The 21,731-nt window shown below is 38.8% G+C and overlaps 1 protein-coding gene across 4 annotated transcripts in view; it reads left to right on the top strand.

The window, feature by feature from the left end:
* The window catches only part of lrriq1 (leucine-rich repeats and IQ motif containing 1), a 183,316-nt gene that overhangs the window by 93,077 nt on the left and 68,508 nt on the right, over positions 1-21,731 (top strand). For all 4 annotated transcript variants that reach the window (XM_087997145.1, XM_087997146.1, XM_043709694.2 and 1 more), the window contains exons 16-18: positions 2,632-3,117; positions 5,025-5,253; positions 20,312-20,428. In XM_087997145.1, the coding sequence (XP_087853271.1) occupies positions 2,632-3,117; positions 5,025-5,253; positions 20,312-20,428 (832 nt within the window). The remainder of the gene's footprint in view (positions 1-2,631; positions 3,118-5,024; positions 5,254-20,311; positions 20,429-21,731) is intronic.

Genomic DNA, 21,731 nt, shown 5'->3' with positions numbered 1-21,731 from the left:
GGATGGGCCTATACAAACACATTATCCAGTCTAACGTTATTCAGTGGCCTTCCCTGAAACCATTGAGAAATGCCATTATCAAATTGAATGGGTCATTCTGAAGGAAAGATACACAGCAGAATTTTACCAGAAATCAGCTCTGTCATTTTCATCATATTTTAAGGAGAGTTTCCAGAGACCTGGAGAGTTTCCTTATGTTAACGTCCCAAACTTGCCTCATTAACTGTGTGCCAAGCCCCTACGATATACTGATCAATCATTGTTACCCTAATTCTCAAGTCCATTGCAGGAAGAAATACTTGCCACTGCTAGTTCTGGAATGTCTGGCATCAGCACCATATTTAAAAGACCGTTGTGCACAAGGTCAAACAGTGCCAGTCAAGAGCTGCCCGTATCGTGCATGATATCAACCTGGACATGGCATATAAGGGGAAATTTTTGCCCTGTTTCTTTGACAGGGAACTTGAGTAAAGCAGGGAGCTATCTTCTTTCACTACGACCAGCAGAAGACTGGCAGACTGTCAGCCTGGTCTGAGGCTCCCACCCGAGTCAGTGCATTCTCAGCCATCCAGAAGAACTCACAGGTTAATGGCCTTCTGCATTTTGTCAGGGTACTTATCACCATCCTCTGTTTGCTACCTTACGGTCACTCACGAGCACCAAGGCTTATGCTTCAGCCAGTCAAGGAGGTAAACCTTTACTCAGGAGTTCCTGGCACATTCAAAGGAAACCAGCCCAGGTCCTGCTCAAGCCGGTCACAGTCAGGTGAGGAACCCAATGATGGGCATCACACTACCTTTTTTGCCCTAGTGAGGGCTGTTTACCTCATGGAATGAGAGCGAGGCAGAAATTATGGGAGATTAAAGTGGCTGTCTGAGCTATTCCTGTTGGTGCAGACGGCAAGTGTCCCATGTGCATGAATCGATAGCACAATGGGTGTGTAGGGATAGTGGTGTCAAAGGGTTGGGGTGGGCAGAAACCAACCATGACAGATGCCATAGGGCATGATAATGAGGGGCTTTAATGAGGTGATTTTGGTAAGAAATTTGTGAGCTTTGTGGTGGCAAACCCCAAAAGAAAATGGGCACAACTTGGATTTAGCCTAAAAAAGGAAGATTCAATCTAATAACTATCACTAAAGAAATAGTCCAAGGGAAACTATTAGGTCAAAGGCCAATACGTCCCCTGGATTTGATAGGTTGCATCCTAGGATATTAAAGGAGGTAGCTACAGAGATAATGGATATGCTGGTAGTAATCCTCCAAGAATAGTTGGATTGTTGAGAAATGACAGATGATTTTAAAAAACTGTCAATGCAAGTGGAGAGAACACAAAAACAGTTAGCTGTCATTGTGAAAGTTTAGAGTGAATTATAAAGGACATAATAGCAGAACATTTAGAAATACATAATAAAATTAAGCAGAATCAGCTTGGCTTCGTGAAGGGAAAATCCTGCCTGATATATTTATTAAAATTCTTTTGAGGAGGTAACAAGTAGGATAGATAAAGGGGAAGCAGTGATGTAATCTATTTGCATTTTCAGAAGACATTTGATAAGGTACCACATGTTAGGCTTCTTAATGAAGAAAGAACCCATTGTGTTTAAGGTAGTATATTAGCATGGATAGAAAATTGGCTAATTAATAGGAGGCAGAGCGTTTGGATAAGGGGCCGTTTTCAGGAAGGCAAACTGCAACTTGTGGAATGCCACAGGGACTAGTGCTGGGGCTACAATTAGATTTTCCAGCATTTTCTCTTTTGGTTTTAGTTCTTCTCACCCTGTGATGTCCCTCTAAAAGATACCGGCCTAGTGGTAATGTCACTGGAAGTATAATCTTAAGGCCCAGGCAAAAGCGCTGGGAGCATCGGTTGTATTCCAAAGTAGCTGGTAGAATGTAAGTTAAGTTAATAAATCTGGAATGTAAAGCTTGCCTCAGTAATTGTGACCATCAAATTATCATGGATTGAATGGATTTGAGTTTTCACAACAATCTTTAGAGGAGGATATCTGCCAGCTTTACCCATCTGATCCTCATGTGTCTTCAGACTCTCAGCAGTACTGTTGACTTTTAACTGCCGTTTGAAGTGGCCTAGCAAGCCTCTAGGTTCATGAGCAATGAGGTATGGTCAACAAACACTGGCGTCCCTAGTGATCCCCACATCCATAAAAGAATAAAGAAAAATAATTGCATTGACATAATGTCCTTTCATATAAATCTATTCAATTCACCTCAACTACTCCAGAGTAAAATGTAATGATATTTTTGATAGAGGGTAAATTTTAAAAAGAAATCGCCTGCAAGTGCTGTAGTCAGATTTTTTTTGTACGATAAGGAAAATGGTGCCTTCAGAGTGGTAGAAACTGAGATTAATTTTATACCTTTGATTCTCTTTCAGTGTCATACAATTTCCCATCTTGAAAATTTGGAACATAAGTCAGTGCGATCAATTTAAAGATCTCCCAACTTTTTTCATGTACAGTATTCCATTGAAGTAACTTCTGTCCCTGAATTCCTGATAATGTTTAGGCTGATATGAACTTGGCTGCTGTCATGCCATGCTAATCCTTAGCATCAGTATGTAAAATGCAGCACTTTGTTTTTAATTCATTTTTGTCCTTTTTAATAACAGATTGGACTCTTTGGACATTACAGGAACACGCTGTCAGCACTGTGATGAACTAATGCAGCTGGCTGAAGAATGTAGATATGCCCATGAGTATGGAGAATCATGCCTCACTGAACAGAAAAAACATCCTAATACTCTTCATGAGGAAGAACTCAGTGTTGAAAAGCAATATAATAAGTTGACCATCAATCATACAGAAGGAAATAGCCAGAATGCTGACAGAAAAGTTGTTTCTGACCCAGTTCAGACTGTTGTAACTTATGCTTCTGAAAAGATCAAGCAAAGTGATCAGTCACATCTTGCTTATCAGGATTCTGAGCACAGTGACCCCAGACTCCTTGTAAACCAAGGGGGAACTACTCTGCAGGATTTCGGAACAGGCAGAAGTCCACTGTATTCTAAATATAACAAAGTAGAGTCACAGCAGCAAAATAAAGAGCATGTGATGGAGAAACATCAACAACATATTTCAGAAGACAACTTAGAAAAGTAAGAAGACAATTAGAATGTAGTTATAATTTATGTATTGGGTTTTATGATAGCTCAGAACTTTTGGAAATTCAATAAGTGAAAAATAAACAGCAGACCTGAGACCATCTAATCAATAGCAGAGGCTACAATCTATATTAACCACAATTCATTATTTGTTATTAAGTCTTGGCTTCGAGAATAACAAACTTGTGTGCTTTCCATTGCGTGGAAGTTGAATTATATGGCTGGTGTGTAGTGAAGATGGTTGAATAATGTAAGAAGCAGAGATTCTGAGATTTTCAGAAAATACAGTATATGATAATATTTTAGTGTTATGTCAACCAGCAGTTCAGTAGAAATAAGAGCTCTTGTTCTTGTTCTCTGAAACCTTTGTTTCTTCAATATTTACTGTGGTTAATATGATAATGTGACTTACAAATATCTTCCTTCCTCTGGTTTCTCCATTCTTATGATTCTTTTTTACATGGTTTTCTAGTTTAACCTTGTGAAAATTACCCAAGCCAGCCAGAACATGATTTATAAAATTGCAATAAACAGCAAGAAGACTTAGCCATCCAAGAGCTATGGTGTGTAAAAGGAACTATGTAATATGCTTAGGGCCAGCAGTTTTGTGGTCAGATCTCGTCATATTCTAAGTTTTAGAAAGCACACAAATTGTTTGTTTAGTTTTCTTCAAGCATTGCTTGCACGTGTTCAAGTTTTCTTGTGCATTATATTTAAAGAGAGAGTTGTAAACTGTTGCAGCACAGAAGAAGGATATTCAGTCTGTCATATCTACCAGCTCTCATGCAAGAGCAATTCACTTTGTGTCTCTCCCCTGAGTCTTCTCCATAGCCCTGCAAATTTTTACTTTCCAGATAATGATTCCGTTCCCTTTTGAAAGTCAAAACTGAATTAACCTCCACCACAGTCTCAAGACATATGGTCAATTAGTTCAACAACTAGGAATTTGCATCTATTTTTTCTTATCAATAATGCTTTTTATTTATTCATTGGATGTAGGTGTCATTGTCTATAGAGATTATTAGGAGTGAAACCATGAAGAAATTTGAATGTGAGAACTAAAAATCCAAAAATTTTAAGATCTCTAGAGATAAGGATATCATGTGGATCAGGGAACAAATGTGAGGACTGAACAGAATTTGGTATTCATTAGAATATGAGCAGCTGATATGTACTTAAGCTGGGGTTTATGGAATATAGACTGTGGGAGGCCAAACAGGGGAGCATTTGAATAATTGATTTGGAAGTGATAATGGCACAATAACAGATACAACAGAGATGAAGAGAATTTGAGAGTATAAAATTGGCTTGTGGCAAAATAGAATGTTGAAGTTGTAAGTTTCATCCTCAAACAATGACTGGGATGGAATCAATGGCAAAAACATGGAGTTTGATGCAGCACTTGCAGATTATGATTTCAATCTTCTTGGTTTTTACTGAGGAAGTTGTAAGTTATCCCAATGTTTGGGAAGCACGCTAACAGCACAAACAGATTAGGGGTGCCGAGGTGTCCTATGGAGGTACAGCTGGGGGTTGTAAGAATATAATTTAGACTGTCATCCTCAAATGGCATGATGTGGTGAGAAAAAAAGGTAGAAATAGATCTTTGGGCGGTTTAGAGGTAACAGTGGAGGCAGCAGGGATAGCCACTTACAAAATAATTGACAGAAGGAAAAGAAGTAAGCTTTTAAAATAATTTGTCAAAGATTTTCTTTTCAATAAATGTCCATTCTAAGCCAGTTAAGTTTAAGACATAATTGAATACAAATCGTTCAAAACAAAACTAGAATAACTTTATCAACTTAAAGATGAAACAAATAAAAAGTATTTTGTATTTTAGATAATTATTTTCTGTTTGTCCTGATTAACAACAGCATGTTTCAATACCCTTGTGTTTGCAGCTATGCAGCTATTGTTTTACAGTCCCACTGGAGAGGATACATTGTTCGTAAAGAAATTCAAATGTGCATGATACTTCATAATGCTGCTTCAGTGATTCAGGCTGCATGGAGAGATTACTGCAACAGGATGAAAGTTGCCTTCCAGAAAACTACTCAAGCTCCATCTAGAAAATGCAAAATATTTGGTGGAAGTCAAGAAATCAGACATAAAGCTGTCACTATTATTCAGGTTAGACAAAATTAATGGGTAACATTTACTTTAGCAAATATATATCCCGTATATATTGTGTAAAAGTCAAAATTTTAAGACTACATTTAAACGTTCAATTTATAGGGTCACCTATTACACAGGCATTAGTTTTGAGGGGCTGAAATTCATGCTGCAGTTCGAAATACTGTATTATTATCAGAAGTCAATTTGATCACTCAGCTAATCCCAGGTAAAGAAGAAAAACACAATGAATTACGGTAAAGGTAATTACCGAATAAAAGCAAGAGAAACAAGAATGAATTACTAGTAGTAAGTTTTATTTAAAATTTATTTTAAAAATTTAACATGTCAAAGATTCATTGAAGTCCTGCAAAATCTCACAGTTCAACGTCGTCATGGCCTGTATAATGGCCCACTTAAAATGAAACATTTATTAAATTCTGAATGTGTAAGCATCTTAAACGTTTCTGCCAAATTCTTCTGTATTCGAGATGTACAGCACGGAAACAGACCCTTTGGTCCAACTCGTCCATGCCAACCAGATATCCCAACCCAACCTAATCCCACACGGCACATATCCCTCCAAACCCTTCCTATTCATATACCCATGTAAATGCCTTTTAAATGTTGCAATTGTATTAGCCTCCAACACTTCCTCTGGCAGCTCATTCTATACATGTACCACCCTCTGCATGAAAAAGTTGCCCTTTAGGACTCTTATATCTATCCCCTCTCACCCTAAACCTATGCTCTCTAGTTCGGGACTCCCCCACCCCAGGGAAAAGACTTTATTTATTTATCCTATCCATGACAGTCAGGATTTTGTAAACCTGTAGGCCACCCCTCAGCCTCCGATGCTCCAGGGAAAACAGGTCACTTCTACACCAGAAGCGATTCCAATGATCCAAAAATGTGAATCCTTCTCCCATGCACCAGTCATGCATTCATCTGCTCTATCCTCCTGTTCCTGACCTCACTAGCTCGCAGCACCAGGAGTAATCCAGATATCACTACTCTCGAAGACCTCCTTTTTAAATTCCTGCCTAACTCTCTATATTCTCCCTTCAGAATCTCATCCTTTTCCCTTCCTATACCATTGGTTCCAATGTGTACAATGACCTCCTGCTGGGCCCTCTCGCCTGGAGAACATTCTGTACCCTCTTTAAGACATCCTTGATCCTCCCTGGTACCAGGGAGGCAACACACCATTCTGATTTTTCCCTGCTGGCCACAGAAACGTCTATCTGTGCCTCGGACTAGAGAGACCCCTAACACAATTGATCTCCTGGAACTCAACGTACCCCTCATTGCATTAGAGCCAGTCTCGATCCCAGAAATTTAGCTGTTCATGCTACATTCTGCTGAGAATCCATCATCCCCTAAATTTTCCAAAATAGCATACAAGTTGAAATGGGGATAGCTACAGAAGATTCCTACGCTACTTGCCTACCTCTTACCTTTCCTGGAGTTAACCCATGTCACCTTATGTGCAACCTTTTCCCCTTCCTATGACTGCCATCCAGCTTATCCCCTTGCTCTTGTAAATTCTTCATTGCTTCTAACTGTCTCTCCAACCGATCCATTTGATCTTATAGGATTCACAACTAACGGCATTTATTGCAGATATAATCCTCAGTAACATGTACACTGTCTCTAAACTCCCACATCCAACAAGAAGAGCATATCACTCTACTTAAGGCCATTTTTTGCTTCTTCCAATCTATAGACCCAGAAAATAGCACTGTCTTAATCCTCTACAAAACACTGCTCCAGGCTTACTTAATACTTATGGCATATATTTTTAACTTTAATCAAGAGACATATCTCAATAAAACATAATCAGGAAAGCAGACTTTCTGTTGGCCACACTTAAAAATATTGACTTATCTGTTTCTGTGCTGTGACTCTCCCAAATAGGTTCCACCAAGATTAGTTGTGAATTTCACTGTTTGTTAATTTTCCCAGATGCACTCCCATGTCCAGTGATACTGAATTCAAACAGCAAAGGGAGTAACTGCAAAGGTGCACTGCTGTATTAGTTAGCAGTATGGGTTTCTTTTTCTCTCTCTCTCCTGCACTGACCTCACCATGTACTGCTTTTGTCTGTTCCTCTCCCTTTTAAAAGGGCTGTTGTTCTGACCTTTTTTCTCCAAAGTTCCAAAACAATGCAACAGCATATAAAACTACTTTTGGAATTTGAGGAAATCGCCTCCAACACCTAAAATACCTCAAAGACAAAGGAGCAGCCTGTTACAGCCAGAAATTTTTCCCATCCTCCATCTTGGATTATCCAGACTCCTCTTTCCTGCAGGATTAGAGTAGAAATGGATACATTCTCAGCTTGGACTGACATGAACCATGAATCTCCTCCCATTTACTCTCGTAATGAGTTTCAGCAAAATTAACAAATTTGTCAAAGAATTAAAGATATGTAGCTAAGATATCTCACTTTTATTCAGATATAATGGCACAATTAAAGTGATTAATTTTTTAACGATATAAACGTTTGGATGTATCGTGAACAAACTGTAATGAGTACCGATAGACTTAGTACCTGTGTGAATGAATGAATGAATGAATCAAAATGTGCTGTAGTAATCCAAGTGGGCTAAGTAGAGTTATGAATGAATGAATGAAGAGAGAAGCAATATAGTAAACAAAGAGCAATGACTAGAGTTACTGGTCTGAATGAATGAATGCGATTTTGTTTAAGTGGGTTATTGGGAACATGCAGTTTCCTTTGTAAGCGGTTTATAGTGCAATATAGTAGGTTCGACTTTTACACAAGATATATAGAAAATACAAGATTTTGTGGCCAAAGTTAAGGGGTCGACTTTTACATGAGACTGACTTTTACAGGAATATATACAGTAAGGATATTGTCAGAAAGTTTTAACAGATTTGGTGTTCCTCAACAGTAAAAGAATTTTTTCAGTAAGAACTAGTGCTGAGTGTATATTGCTTGCAAGAAAAATGTGACTTTGGATCAATGGTTCCAAAGGTCTCCTCTATTGGATCTGTTATAGACTAATTAAAAGAGTTTGATTGCTATAATTTGTCAACAACACAATTATCAATAGCAAATTACTTATGTTGTATGGAGCCTTTAGTGTATAAGTATCATTGTGCCATGCAGTCACCAGGATGATAGATAGCAAAACACAAAAACATTAATTAATTTATGCTACAGAAGGGGATCATTCATCCCATTGTACCTCTGCCAGCTGAATAAAAGCTGTACAGCTTAGTTCCATTTTCTAGCTCTTGATCCTGCAGGCGATGGCCTATTTCTATCTTTGTAAATATGCTGAGAGTTTCTGCCCCCAATACCCTTTGCAGGCAGTGAGTTTCGAACTCCACCACATTCTAAATGAAGTAAGATTCTCCTTAATTTCTCACTCTGCCAATTACTTTGAATTTATGCCCCTTTGTTATTGCCCTGTCTGCTAATGGAAATAAGTCCTCACTATTGACTCGACCTTGGCCTGTGTCCCAGCTAAAGAAAATATCCTTTACCTTCTTTACCTTCTTATCTATCTGTCCTACAACCTTCGGGGATTTGTGAATGTATACTCCAAGGTCCCTCTATTTCTCCGTATTCTACCATTTTTTTGTGCATTTCCTTGTCTTTGTTTGTCTTCTACAACTGCAATGTCTTGTAATTCTCCAAAGTGAATTCCATTTGCTGCTTTCCTGCCTCATCAGTCCATTAATATGTTCTTGCAGTCTATAGATTTCTCCATCATTTCAACCGCACAACCATTTTTGTGATATCTTTAAACATTTTAATTGTGCTCAGTGTGGACAAGTCGAAGTCATTAATATTTACCACAAAAACCTAGAGAAACCCAGCAGGTTTGGCAACATCTGCAGAGAGAAAAACAAAATTAATCTATTCCGGTATAACTCTTCTTCAGAACAGGACCCAATACTAAATCCTCCAAAAAGCCACTATAATTGACCTTCAAGTTACAAAAATACTCTGAACATTACTCTCTGCTCCTTATACTAAACCAATGTTTGTTCCAGTATGCTCCTTGTCTTTTAGATCATTCAATCTCAAGGTTCTTACATTTTTAACCAAAGTTTTCTGTGGGATCTTGTGAAAAGCCTTGTCAAATTAATGTAAACTACAACAAATATATTACCCTCCTTATTACCTCTTGAAAAAATTGATCAAGTTAAATTCAGCACAGAAAATGATGGAGAAATTCAACAGTTCTGAGAGCATTTGTACCCAGAGAAACATAATTAACATTTCAAGTCTTCCTCAGACTTTTCTTTAATGTGATAATCCTGACAAGGCCCATGGGGAGTAATTTAATTAATTTTCCCCCGGAACCTGGCGAGTATGAGTTTCTTTGGTAACTGGCCTGTCCAGAAAGAACTCATCACCTGAGTCCTTTATAAAGCAGACTCAGCTGCCCCTCTCCCATGATTATGTTGGTGCCTGGGTGTCCTTGGACAGGGAGCACGTGGTGTCCATCAATGCTGTCAATGCCTTTAGAGAGGTGGGCACCAGCTTGCTTTACTTCGCCCTCCAATTCCATTTTGACTTAGCCCCTTCCTGCTTTACCCCCCACCCACTTCACTTTTGATGGCTCGCAATACCCAAAATGAGCTTTACACGTATAATTACTGATTGGCTGCAAGGGTGACTACAGCAATGGTTAATAGTTAAAAGCGAAAAATAAATTCATGGTGGTTTGGTGATAGGAAAGTAATTTGGTTGTGTCTGATAGCACTTCCAGATGTATAAAAAATATCAGACCCAAAAGGCTGTTGTGGCACACTGGTGGTATCCCTAACTCTAGACAAGGAAGTGCAGTCCCTTCCTGTTCCAGAGGTTTGTGATAACATCTCTGAACAGGTTGATTAAGAATATCTATTAAGTAGACCAAGAAGAGCTCCAAGAATGTAGTGGTAGTGTCCCTTCTGCTGAACCAGGAGACCTGGGTTCAGGTCCTATTTGCTTCAAAGGAGTTTTTAAAAAATCTCGGAATAGGTTGATTAGAAAATATAAAGCAGACCCAGGGATGGATCTGCAGAACTATCGGTCCCAGGCTGGAACTAGCCAATTCAAGAGTGTGGTGCTAGAAAAGCACAGCAAGTCAGGCAGCATCCGAAAGGCAAGAGAACCGATGTTTCAGGCATAAGCCCTACATCAGGACCTAGCCGCTGTATGCCACGAGTAGTGGCTCTATTTTAATGTTCAACAATAAACCCCAGCTGGGCTTTCTGAGTTCTAACACGTAACAAGTTCTTGCTTACATTGCATGGTTAATCTGTGCCTTTCTAAATTATGACTTACAGTTTCACCTCAATTTTCTTTCAATAATCTATTCACCAATGATGTTATGGTGACCATCACATAACCACTTCCTCCACTTATAAGCACTGGCACAGGATGAGTAGTCTTCCAGTTCTCTGGCACCATGACTTAGCCAAACAGGATTAGAAAATTGCAGTTAGAGTCCACTATTTGCTTCATCTGAGATAAATTATGCCAAGTTCATGCAATTTATTCACTTCTAAGTGTGCTAAACTCCTGAACATTTCCTCTCAATATGTTAATGCTATCCAATATTTCATATTCCCCCTTCCCTAAAATACTGCCTCACCCCTCTTTTGAAAGACAGGTATGAAGTGTTTCATTAAGAACTATGCCCACTTTTATGCTCTTTATATATATTTGGAACATTTTCTTTGTTTTTTTTCTTTAATCTTTCATGGAATTTGGGCACAGCTAGCATTTCCATCATTTTTCTTGACCTAGTTTGCTAAGTCATGTCAACCACAATGCTATGAGTCTGGAGTCATTTATAGACCAGACCACAAAAGGACAGCAGATTTTCCTCCATCATGTATATTTCCAAGTGAAAAACACAAAATGTCTCTACAATTTGGAACATAATCTGCAGAGGGTGGATTGCAGTTGAGCAGAGGATATCAGCCCCTTATTGTCTTTGTAATCACAAGGTGACAATAACAAACCCGCAGTTTGTCTATTATACTGAGCTGGGAAAAACAAAAATTCAAGAGCTAAATACCTATTAGCTGCAAACTGATGCCCAATTTGGGTTCCTGATCTCTTTAAAGCCTTGGTTTAAACATGGATAAAACAGCTGATTTGCACAGGTAATGTGAGAGTGACAAACCTTGACATTAAGGCCACATTTGACTGAGTGTGACATCAAGGAGCCGAGTAAAACTGGAATTAATGGGAAGCAGGGGGCAAAATCTCCCTGGTTGGAATCATACCCAGCACGAAGGAAGATGGTTTTGGTTGTTGGAGGTCAGTCATCTCGGCACCAGGACATCTCTGCAGGAGTTCCTCAGTGTAATGTCTTAGGTTCAACCACCTTCATCTGCCTCATCAATGACCTTCCCTCGATTATAAAATCGGAAAATGGGGAATGTTCGCTGATGTTTGTACAATATTCAGCACCATTCACGACTCCTCTCAAATGTTCAAATGCAACAAGATCTGAACAATATCCAGGCTTGGGTTGACAAGTGGCAAGTAACATTCGTGCCACATAAGTGCAAGGCAATGACCACCATCAACCACCATCCCTTGACGTTCAATGGTGTTACCCCAGTATCAATATCTTGGGGGTTACATTGACAAGCAATTCAGGTGGACTGGCTTCTTAAACACAGTGGATTCAAGAGCAAGTCAGAAGCTAGTAAGTCACCACCTATCTCCCCAGAGCCTATCCATCATTTACAAGGCACAAGTCAGGAGTGTGATGGAATATCTCCACTTGCCTGTTTGGGTGCAACTCTAACAACACTCTTGATCTATTTTTATCCTTTCTAAGAGCTATGCTAAATCTAGCAGTATTATTGAAAGTGTCACCAAAAATGTTGCACTGCTGATGTGTCTTGCACCTGTCCATCTTAATTTTCTATAATATCCAGAATTATTCCTTGCCACAAACTGGCCTAAAATTTTGATCTGAGTGCATTTGAAGAGTTTTGTGCCCTTTATACCTTTAAAATTGACTTTATCAGCAACTAATACTACCACCCTATTGTTTCTGCACTTCTCAGCAATTTATTGACAAGTTTGATCATCCAACCCCCTTTTACTTCTTTGACATCTATAGTATACTTCCAACCATGTGGTTGTTTCTCATTTCAATCCATGTTTCAACCTCTAGTATTCAATCTTATCTCTCAGTTATGATTGTTTCTTTAATCATTATAGCAATACTGCCATTTTAACACCTCCTTTATCCAGTCCGCAAATCCTGTAACCAAAAATGCTGGTTTGCCATTTCTACATTTTAAATGAACTAGATGGATCTTGGTGATTAATCACATAGCAGTTCCTATTAACATCAAATGGATTCCTTTATAAATATTATTTGATTTTCTCAAAAAATTAAAGACATTTTTGCTGTTTAATAATTTTTAAAAAAATCTTGTTAGTCCTCCATATGTCTATTAATGAGTATTATTTTTTTTCTTGGTCTTGAAACTTCCTTCCTATTCTTTCTGATTAGCAGCGTACAGTTGCTTAATTAACCCCTTTCTCCTACTGAACATATGTGTTACACTATTCTCCCTCCCAGGCCGATCACTATCTAGTCCTTTGTCTATCTGTTCTTCACTATCTTTGGGCTCCATCTCCACCTATTGTTTACTCCTTCCCCCCTCCTCCATCCTATCTTCAACATAAAACCAACACTTTCCTAGCTTCTGAAGAAGGTCTATCGAACCTGAAACTTTAACTCTGATTTCCCTCAACAGCTGCTGCCAGATCTGCTGAGCCTTTTCAGGAATTTCTGTTTATGTTTCTGATTGCCAGCATCTGCACTTTTTTTTTATTTAGGTGTTATGTTATTTATCCTCCTGTCAAATCTATTTTAATTATTCTGTCTCTTGTATCTCTTTAAACAAAGGCAAAACATCCCTGCATTCTCCAGAAGAATGCTGTTTTCATCACAAGTTAGATCTACCCTTTCATTAATCAACCATTTACATTTTATGTTGATAAAATCCTTTGTTTTTCTTTCACTTAACCCACCATTTTTTTTCTTTTAGTCTCTCTTCAAATTGTATACTTGTTTTGGCTTCACCTGTGTACTTTCAATCTAAACCTTGTCTACTGTTACTAAACATCAGTTTTGATCTTTGCACTATGATGTCATCCTGGGCTTTGCTAGCCCTTTGGTTTAGCTTAATTCGAGCGGGAACATTGAGAGTGATGGGTAGCATTTGAATCACTGTACATTTCTGGGGCTAGATTTTCCAATTGACAGTGGAAGTGAGATCGTGTGTAGATAGAATTTGACAATCATGTTCCCAGAATGCACATTGGATCCCACAATCTTCAGATTCTTTCTTCAATGGGACAGTGGGTGTATGATTGGAAGTTGGAAACCCACATGCTTCCAGTTATTTTTAATCAACCAGTTCAGATGTATAACAACACAAATTCTAGGTTGGTGGGACCTGAATCTCAGCCTCTTGGTTTAATGGTATGGACACTACCACTGTTCCACAGGAACTCCACATGAATGCTTCCAATTTATGTACATTTTGACCATGTTTATTAGCTCATTAATGGGCCTCAAAGGAAGCATTTGGCAGGAAATTTAAGATTTTGTTCTGACTTACTGTTACAACAAAATTAATCAATGACAAAACAAATGCATAAAACATTACCCAGGTAATCATCAATTAAAATGAATGATGTGACACCTTATTGCTGATGCCTAGTCCAACAAGGTGCTTTCTTCCTGTGGTTAATTATGAAGTGGAGGTAGCCTGCTTCATTATACCTGCATCTGATGGAACTGCCTGTGGATTGCATCTTTATCATGGTGCCCGTTGGGACTCACCTACAGGCGTTCACTGGCTTTACTGCAGAGGCAGTTTCAGTCACAGGACCTTGCAGCATAGATGGACTGAGGCAACATTGGGGTGGCCTCCTCAGCTTTTTCAGTGGCTCAGCATTCATGGTGTCCTTCTATACTGGATGATGCCACCAGTAAGAATGAATGCAGCTGGCTGGACAGAGAGAAAACAGCAGTGGGCTCTCTGGGCTTCACATCCACCTCTTGCTTACTTCCATCCTCTCTATCTTCAGCATATGTACCTTTCAGTTCTGAAGAAGGATTGCTGGACCTGAAACACACTCTCTGCTTTCTCTCCTTCGATACTGCCAGACCTGCTGAGTTTCTCCAGTTGTTGCTTTTTTCCTTCACATTTCCGGCATCTGCAGTTTTATTTTTTGCTTACTTAGTGTTTTGCTTTCTGAGAAGGTGGTTAATCTTCAAATTACCAAGTCACGATTGAACATGTGCCACATGGACTCCTCCATTATCTGATATGGAGAGCAGTGTATACATTATGATTCAAAAGTTTGCTTTCTGCATTATTGATAAAAGCTGAAGTGTATCTGGCCTATTTTTTGTACCAAAAACAAGTAACAAGGGCCTCACCTGGATATTAATCCCCACCCCACTCCACCCCCCCATCCCTACTCTCCCAGCACCAACCTGAGAACTTCTTTTGTTGGTGGTGCAGAGACCCAAAATTTGGATCTGCTTCTTTAAACAAACTCCTGGGGTTCACTTTGTTCAATTTTCTCTCTGAAGTAAAATAGTTGATAACTTTACTATTAAAGTTTAATTCTAAACATGCGCAAATTCATCATCCAGGTTGTTTATATACCATTTTCAAAAATGCTGACTGAAATGCAGATATACATTTTCTACTGGAAGAAAGGAATCTTTATAATTCGTACACCTATAAAAGCTACAGCAAGTATATAATAGGTACAGTGTTATATTGGAATGCTGCTTTCTGTTTCCTTTTCTTTCTCTGTCACATATTTAGTCTTGTAATTTACACATAGATGCAACCTTTTTGGGTGGTACATTAGTTGTAATGAGTCATTCTGGATGGCATATCTTGAAGTGAGTGAAACTTTCCCTCTTATGTCGAGACTCAGTTCACTCTCAACTGTCATTAAAATCTAAAGCCCGGGTGGCAGGCTGCATAGATAAATGTGATCACACGGTGGGTATTCATTCGTAAATCCTGCCATCCACCTGGGCTGGGGCTCAAACAGGCTCTGGAAGCTGTGAAGTATGAATCATGAAAGCTCCCTGGGAAAGGAGCTCATACAGCAATGATTCTTTGCCTGTAGTCACAGACTAATTGCACGTTTGAGGCCTTTGTGACTCAAAAATGCAACTGGCTGATCACTGTGGGCTCTAATGCCTGCGTGAGTGCAATCATGGAGGGAAATGAGCAGTCACCACTAAATCCAATACCTCACCATCTAACTCTCCTCATCTGTGAAATGATTGGCAAATTAATTCATAAGACTGGAGAAACCTTTGGTCACCTTCATAATCCATCTTTGTGTAATGTCCATGGAGCCCCAAAAAGCACCAGTGGCACAAATATTGAACACCACAGTCAGTTTGAAAGTAACTGGCATAGAGTTGAACCCATGTGAGTGCAGACTTGCCTGACAATTTCACATATTTCAATAACTACATCCTGGTGCAGACTCAGTGGTCTCTGGCATTGTCTCTCTGACAACAGGTAGTTAGCTTTTGTCCTGATGACATAGTGATGGGTCAGTGACCACATTCTATGATGCCTTACTTGAATATCTGCACTCTGAACATCTTCCTCTCCTAATGCTGCATGCAGCTGGAGTTGTGGGCTCTGTTGTTGGTCAGCAAATACCCCATTTTTTTGTTGCATCCTTATACTCTCTTCTCTTCTTCTGGATTTCATTCTTATTCTTCCATATTCATACCTCACTCAAGACCTTGTCTCGCAATTGCCTTTCCCAAGCCTGTCTACAAGCTGTCATTCTCCTGCTCCTTCCATGTGCTACAGAATTGAGCCAAAAAAGATTGTTGACCTGACACAACTGTTGCATGCCACCTTTAAACAAATGTAAATTTGTGCCACAGAATTCCTTTGTGGCATTGACTTGATTGAAGTAATTATTTTATTGTAATGAAAATTGTATAATTTAAGTGCTTCATATAATGAATATTTATCCATGCAGATGAGTACATTGAGATGCTAATGGACTATAACGTTTTAAAAGTGGGTGGTCATAAAAGATAACTAGTGTGTAATAACTGGTGTGGGTGATTAATGTCAATGAATGTATCTTCATGTGACATCATATATACCTCCATACCCCCCAATCATTCATTTGCTCAGCAGCTCTCCCTCGCACATTGGACTTGCACCATATACCCAGATGCACCATCACATTCTCATACCTACCAGTGCTCACCCAGCTCTCATTCCCTGTACTTATGATGTGTTGGTGCTGGTGCTGGACTGATGTGGACAAGTCAGAGGTCACACAACACTAGGTTATCATCCAAGGTTATCATCCAAGGTTATAGTCCAACAGGTTTAATTGAAAGCACAAGCTTTCGGATCACTGCTCCTTCGTCAGGTGACCTGATGAAGGGGCAGTGCTCTGAAAGCTTGTGATTAGTGCTATGTGACATCTGACTTTGCCCCTTATCTTATATTCACCTATTTAACTGTAGCAAACACAACATGCAAACAGGATGTAGGAGCAAATTACTGCAGATGCTGGAATCTGTACTGAAAACAAAAAATGCTGGAAACTTCAGGGGGTTAAAATACAAACAATTGATTCTGCCTCTGTCTTGTAACAGATGGAGCAGAGCAGAGAACAGGAATGCCTCCTTTTTTCTGAGAACAGAGGAAATAGCTCTCATCATTGAAGTATTAGCTGTGAAGAAATCCATTACATTCAACATCACAAAGAACTTTGAAGATGATTGTCATGAAGATATGCCTTCTTGTCAAATAATGATTTTAATCCACCACTGAAAACACGAATTGAACTTTCTAAAAGTAGATCTTTTGAAAATAGAAACAAAACTCATTTGAGTTCACAGCTGAGATGGCAACATAGTTTGCATTGTTCCACAGTCCAATCTAATAGAGATGACATGCCTACAAAAGCCCATGAAAGACAATGACCTGATTGAAATATGAATGAACCATATTTCCTATTCCATTAGGAAAACAGTTTAGATTCTCAACTAGGTGGAGACAAGCCATTCAATTCTAACAACTTCAACGATGGGACCTTGGCTCAAAAGGGGAATTCTGAGACCTGAGCTAATCAAGTTACAAATTAATACGTGATCATATTTTAATGTCTGGTCAGTTGGAAAGTATATTCGTACAACACTTTTGATGTTTTAAACACATACTTTCTCAACAAAACTGTCTCGCACCAACTTGATGGTGTGAAGTCCCTCTCTGCTATTATCTCTCTCCAGGTACATCACACAGAAAAATTAAAGGAGAAACTGAACTCCATAGCTTTGTCTCCAGAAGAACAGTTGCATTGTCCATGCGCAGTTTTAAATTGTCTCAATGCTGAAAGTAGAAGATCGCTAAGCAAAAGCAGCAAGGCTCTTTGGGAGGGTTTAAGCAGGGGAATGGGAACCTAAATTGTAGTTCCAGTGTCCAGGAGATTGAGAGTAGTGAAGTCAGAAATATGGTTTAATGGTCACAAGAGTGCACCAGCAAGCAGGAAGGTGGTTTGGGGTGTGTCTATTTCAATGGCAGGAGCATCTGGAACAAAGTGGGTGAACCTGTACCTGGGACTTCAACATAGTGGCCATTTCGGAGACATGGATAGATCAGAGACAGGAATGGTTGTTGTAGGTTCTGGGATTTATGTGTTTCAGTAAGAACAGAGAAGATGGTAAAAGAGGGGAAGTTGTGGCGTTGTTAATCAAGGGTAGTATTGCAGTGGCAGAAAGGACATTTGAGGACTTGTCTATTGAGGTAGTATGGGTGAAAAACAGGAAAGGAGAGATCACCCTGTTGAGAGATTCCTATAGACATCCGAATAGTTCCAGACATGTAGAGGAAAGGATAGCAAAGATGATTCTCAATAGGAGCAAGAGTAATAGAGTAGATGTTGTGGAGGACTTTAACTTTCCAAATATTGACTGGAAATACTATAGTTTGAGTAGATGGGTTAGTTTTTGTACAATGTGTGCAGGATGGTTTCCTGACACAGTATGTAGACAGGCCAGCAAGTGGCGAGGTCACCTTGGATTTGGTACTGGATAATGAACCTGGCCAGGTATTACATTTGGAGGTAGGTGAACACTTTGGTGATAGTGACCACAATTCAGTTATGTTTACTTTAGTGATGGAAAGGGGTAGGTATATGCCGCAGGGCAAGAGTGATAGCTAGGGGAAAGACAATTATGATGTGATTAGGCAAGATTTAGGATGGGGAAGGAAACTGCAGGGGGTGGGCACAATTAAAATGTGGAGCTTATTCAAGGAACAGCTATTTTGTGTCCTTAATAAGTATGTATCTGTCAGGCAGGGAGGAAGTGGTCGAGTGAGGGAGCTGTGGTTTACGAAAGAAGTTGAATCTCTTCCCAAGAGGAAGAAGAAGGCATATGTTATGATGAGACGTGAAGGCTCAGTTAGGGCGTTTGAGAGTTACAGATTAGCCAGGAAAGACCTAAAGAGAGAACTAAGAAGAACGAGGAGGGGCCATAGAATTGTTGGCAGCTAGGATGAAGGAAAACCCTAAAGCTTTCTATCAGTATATCAGGAATGAAAAAATGACTAGAGTAAGATTAGGGTCTAGATTAGACTGGTGCTGGAAAAGTACAGCAGATCAGGCAGCAAGCTAGGAGTAGGAAAATCGACATTTCGGGCAAAAGCACTTCCCAATCAAGGACAGCAGTGGGAAGCTGTGTGGAGTCAGAGGAGATAGGAGAAGCGTTATATGAATATTTTTCATTGGTGTTAAACACTGGAAAAAGACAGTGTTGTCAAGGAGAACACTGTGATACAGACTACTAAACTGGATGGGATTGAGTTTCACAAAGAAGAGGTGTTAGCAATTCTGGAAATAGTGAAAATAGGTAAGTCCCCTTGGCTGGGATTTATCTTAGGATTCTCTGGGAAGCAAGGGAGGAGATTGCAGAGTCTTTGGCTATGGTCTTTATGTTGTCATTGTCTACAGGGATAGTGCCAGAAGACTGGAGGATAGCAAATATTGTCCCTTGTTCACGAAGGGGTGTAGAGACCCTCCTAATTATAGACCAGTGAGCCTTATTTCGGTTGTGGGTAAAGTGTTGGAAAAGGTTATAAGAGGCAGGATTTCTAATCATCTGGAAAGGAATAAGTTGATTAGAGATAGTCAACTTGGTTTTGTGAAGGGTAGTACTGTTACACAACTTTAAGGGTATTTAAATGGTTCTAGGATAAACATATGGATGAAAATGGAATAGTGTAGGATAGATAGGCTTCAGATTGGTTCCACGGGTCAGCGCCACATTGAGGGCCAAAGGGCTTGTACTGGGCTGTCATGTTCTATGTTCTATGATTCAGCTTGAAGCTAGCCTAGTTACTAAGTTACAAACTGTTAATTCCTTTAACATTTAGAGATTATAATTTTACTGATTCATCCTTCCCCACTCTCTAAGCTGTATTTGTGCGTGAGAGAGAAAATCTGAGCAAGTTTTACTCTTTTACTTAGATCAGTTTTAACATAATAAAACAATTTAGCTTTACTATAAAGCTTGAGTTCCTATGTTCTTTAGTTAAAATGTTTATTTCAACAAATTGTACAAGGAATATGAAAGAAAGAAGTTTCTCAAGAACATTTTTATTTCATAATTTAGGTACATGAAATCTATGAAACCAATTAAAAAGATTTATCCTAAATATTCCTCAGCTCTTTTGTACTTTATTCTTGCCTTTGCTATCAACTATAATGAGTTTTGAAAGAATTGTACAATAATTAAAAAATTTCAGCCTGTGATGCTGGGATTGTAACATTCCCTACAGCCTATAGACAAGGTGATGGAATCCTTATGGCATTTTAAAAGTACTGTCCTTTACTCACTTATGTCTCAAAATTATTATATTATTGTTCTGCAAAATGGATAATCCCATGTTCAGTTTGACCCAAATGCTATCATTCTTTTGTTTTCAGATTATTTATATTTCATCACTTCAATTTTTTTTAACAATTAAATGCATTGTGAATTTAATTTAGGCACATTGGCGGGGCTGTCTCCTACGAAAGAAGTTGTCTCATGCTTTAGCAGCTGTTCAAACTGAGGAAGAGGATGTCTTTGAAGAAGTTGATTTGAGTGAATTTACATTTGATGAGGTAAATAAATATCCAAAAACTTATTCCTCAGAGCTAGACGTTCCTTTTTAAATAATGAATATGGATTTAAGTTATATAACCTTTCTCTTTTATGCATTCATATTTAAAGTACGTGCATATCAATTGTTATGATGGTCAGGGAGAACAATAAATTTTTTTTAAAAAGTAGATGGTTCCCAACAACCAACTTACATAGATCACACAAGATTTCAAGTCTTGAGACTTTTACGGTGAAATAAACAAAATATATTTCTATAGAATGAATTTATTAAGCAACTAATACTCTGAAATTACAGAACAGATATCCTTTATTAGTTTCTTAATACATGATTCCCCACAGAACTGCAGTCTTTACAGAAACCTGTCCGAAGGTACTCCCGGCTTCCAACAGCTGGTTTCTCTTTGTTTTGTTGAGTCATTGGGCTGAATTTTGCCATTTTTTGCAAAGTGTTCTTATTGGTGCGATTTATGAGGCGTGACCATCATGGTCCTATTTTTGTGTCACATTCATCATGGAACTGGCTTATGTGGTACATAGCTCATGGAATCATGCATTAGGAGAAGTGGAACTGCGTACCTTTGCTGGAACTTTGCAATTTTCACACTGCTGGCGCTGTTTTTAAACCCCTGCTTGATAGCACTTCAGGTGCTACAAGCCACAAACTGTTGTTTGCTGTGCAATGTTTGACTTTCATCACTGAGGATATGACGTAGAAAGGTAAGATCATCCCTTGTTTTGCAGACAAGGAACTTGGAAGTGCTTGTGGATAGGGTGATGAAAAGGAAGTGGCTCTCTTGATTGTGTAAAAGTGACCAAAAGTAGCTAATAAGTGAAAACTAAAATCTGTACTTTGAAACTATCATTGTCATTTTAACAAAATTTTAGGTGCATCCTTTTGAAGTGATTTGATTTTATATTACCTCGTGCCCAAGAAAATAGAAAAATCATATTTGTGAGGAAAGATTAAGCGAAGTGATTCATGCCCGTCATTGGGTAGCACCAGGAATTGAGCAAGATTTCCAGAAATTGGATCTTAATGTTTCTGTAATAAGTAGCATTATCATAAATTAACTTGCCAACAAATAAGGATCCCTGAAAGGTTTCAGGAAAACAGTAATTGCCCCATTCAGTTTCCTCTGTTTTACAAGAAGACACTTTGACTCATGAAATTACGGCAGCAATACTGACTGGGTTGCTGGCAAAAAATGTTTTCTTAAAAAAATCACATGATATGACACTACTGGCCAATTTAGATTTTATGGTCTGTTTTTGGATACAGAAATTACCACCATAATTTTTTTG

This window comes from Chiloscyllium plagiosum, unplaced genomic scaffold (assembly GCF_037043375.1).
Source record: "Chiloscyllium plagiosum isolate Xiang-an unplaced genomic scaffold, Cpla_swu_hap1 HiC_scaffold_19, whole genome shotgun sequence".
Lineage (NCBI taxonomy): Eukaryota > Metazoa > Chordata > Chondrichthyes > Orectolobiformes > Hemiscylliidae > Chiloscyllium > Chiloscyllium plagiosum.
Note: the sequence above shows the minus strand (reverse complement) of the source record. Positions and strands in the feature narration are given on the sequence as shown.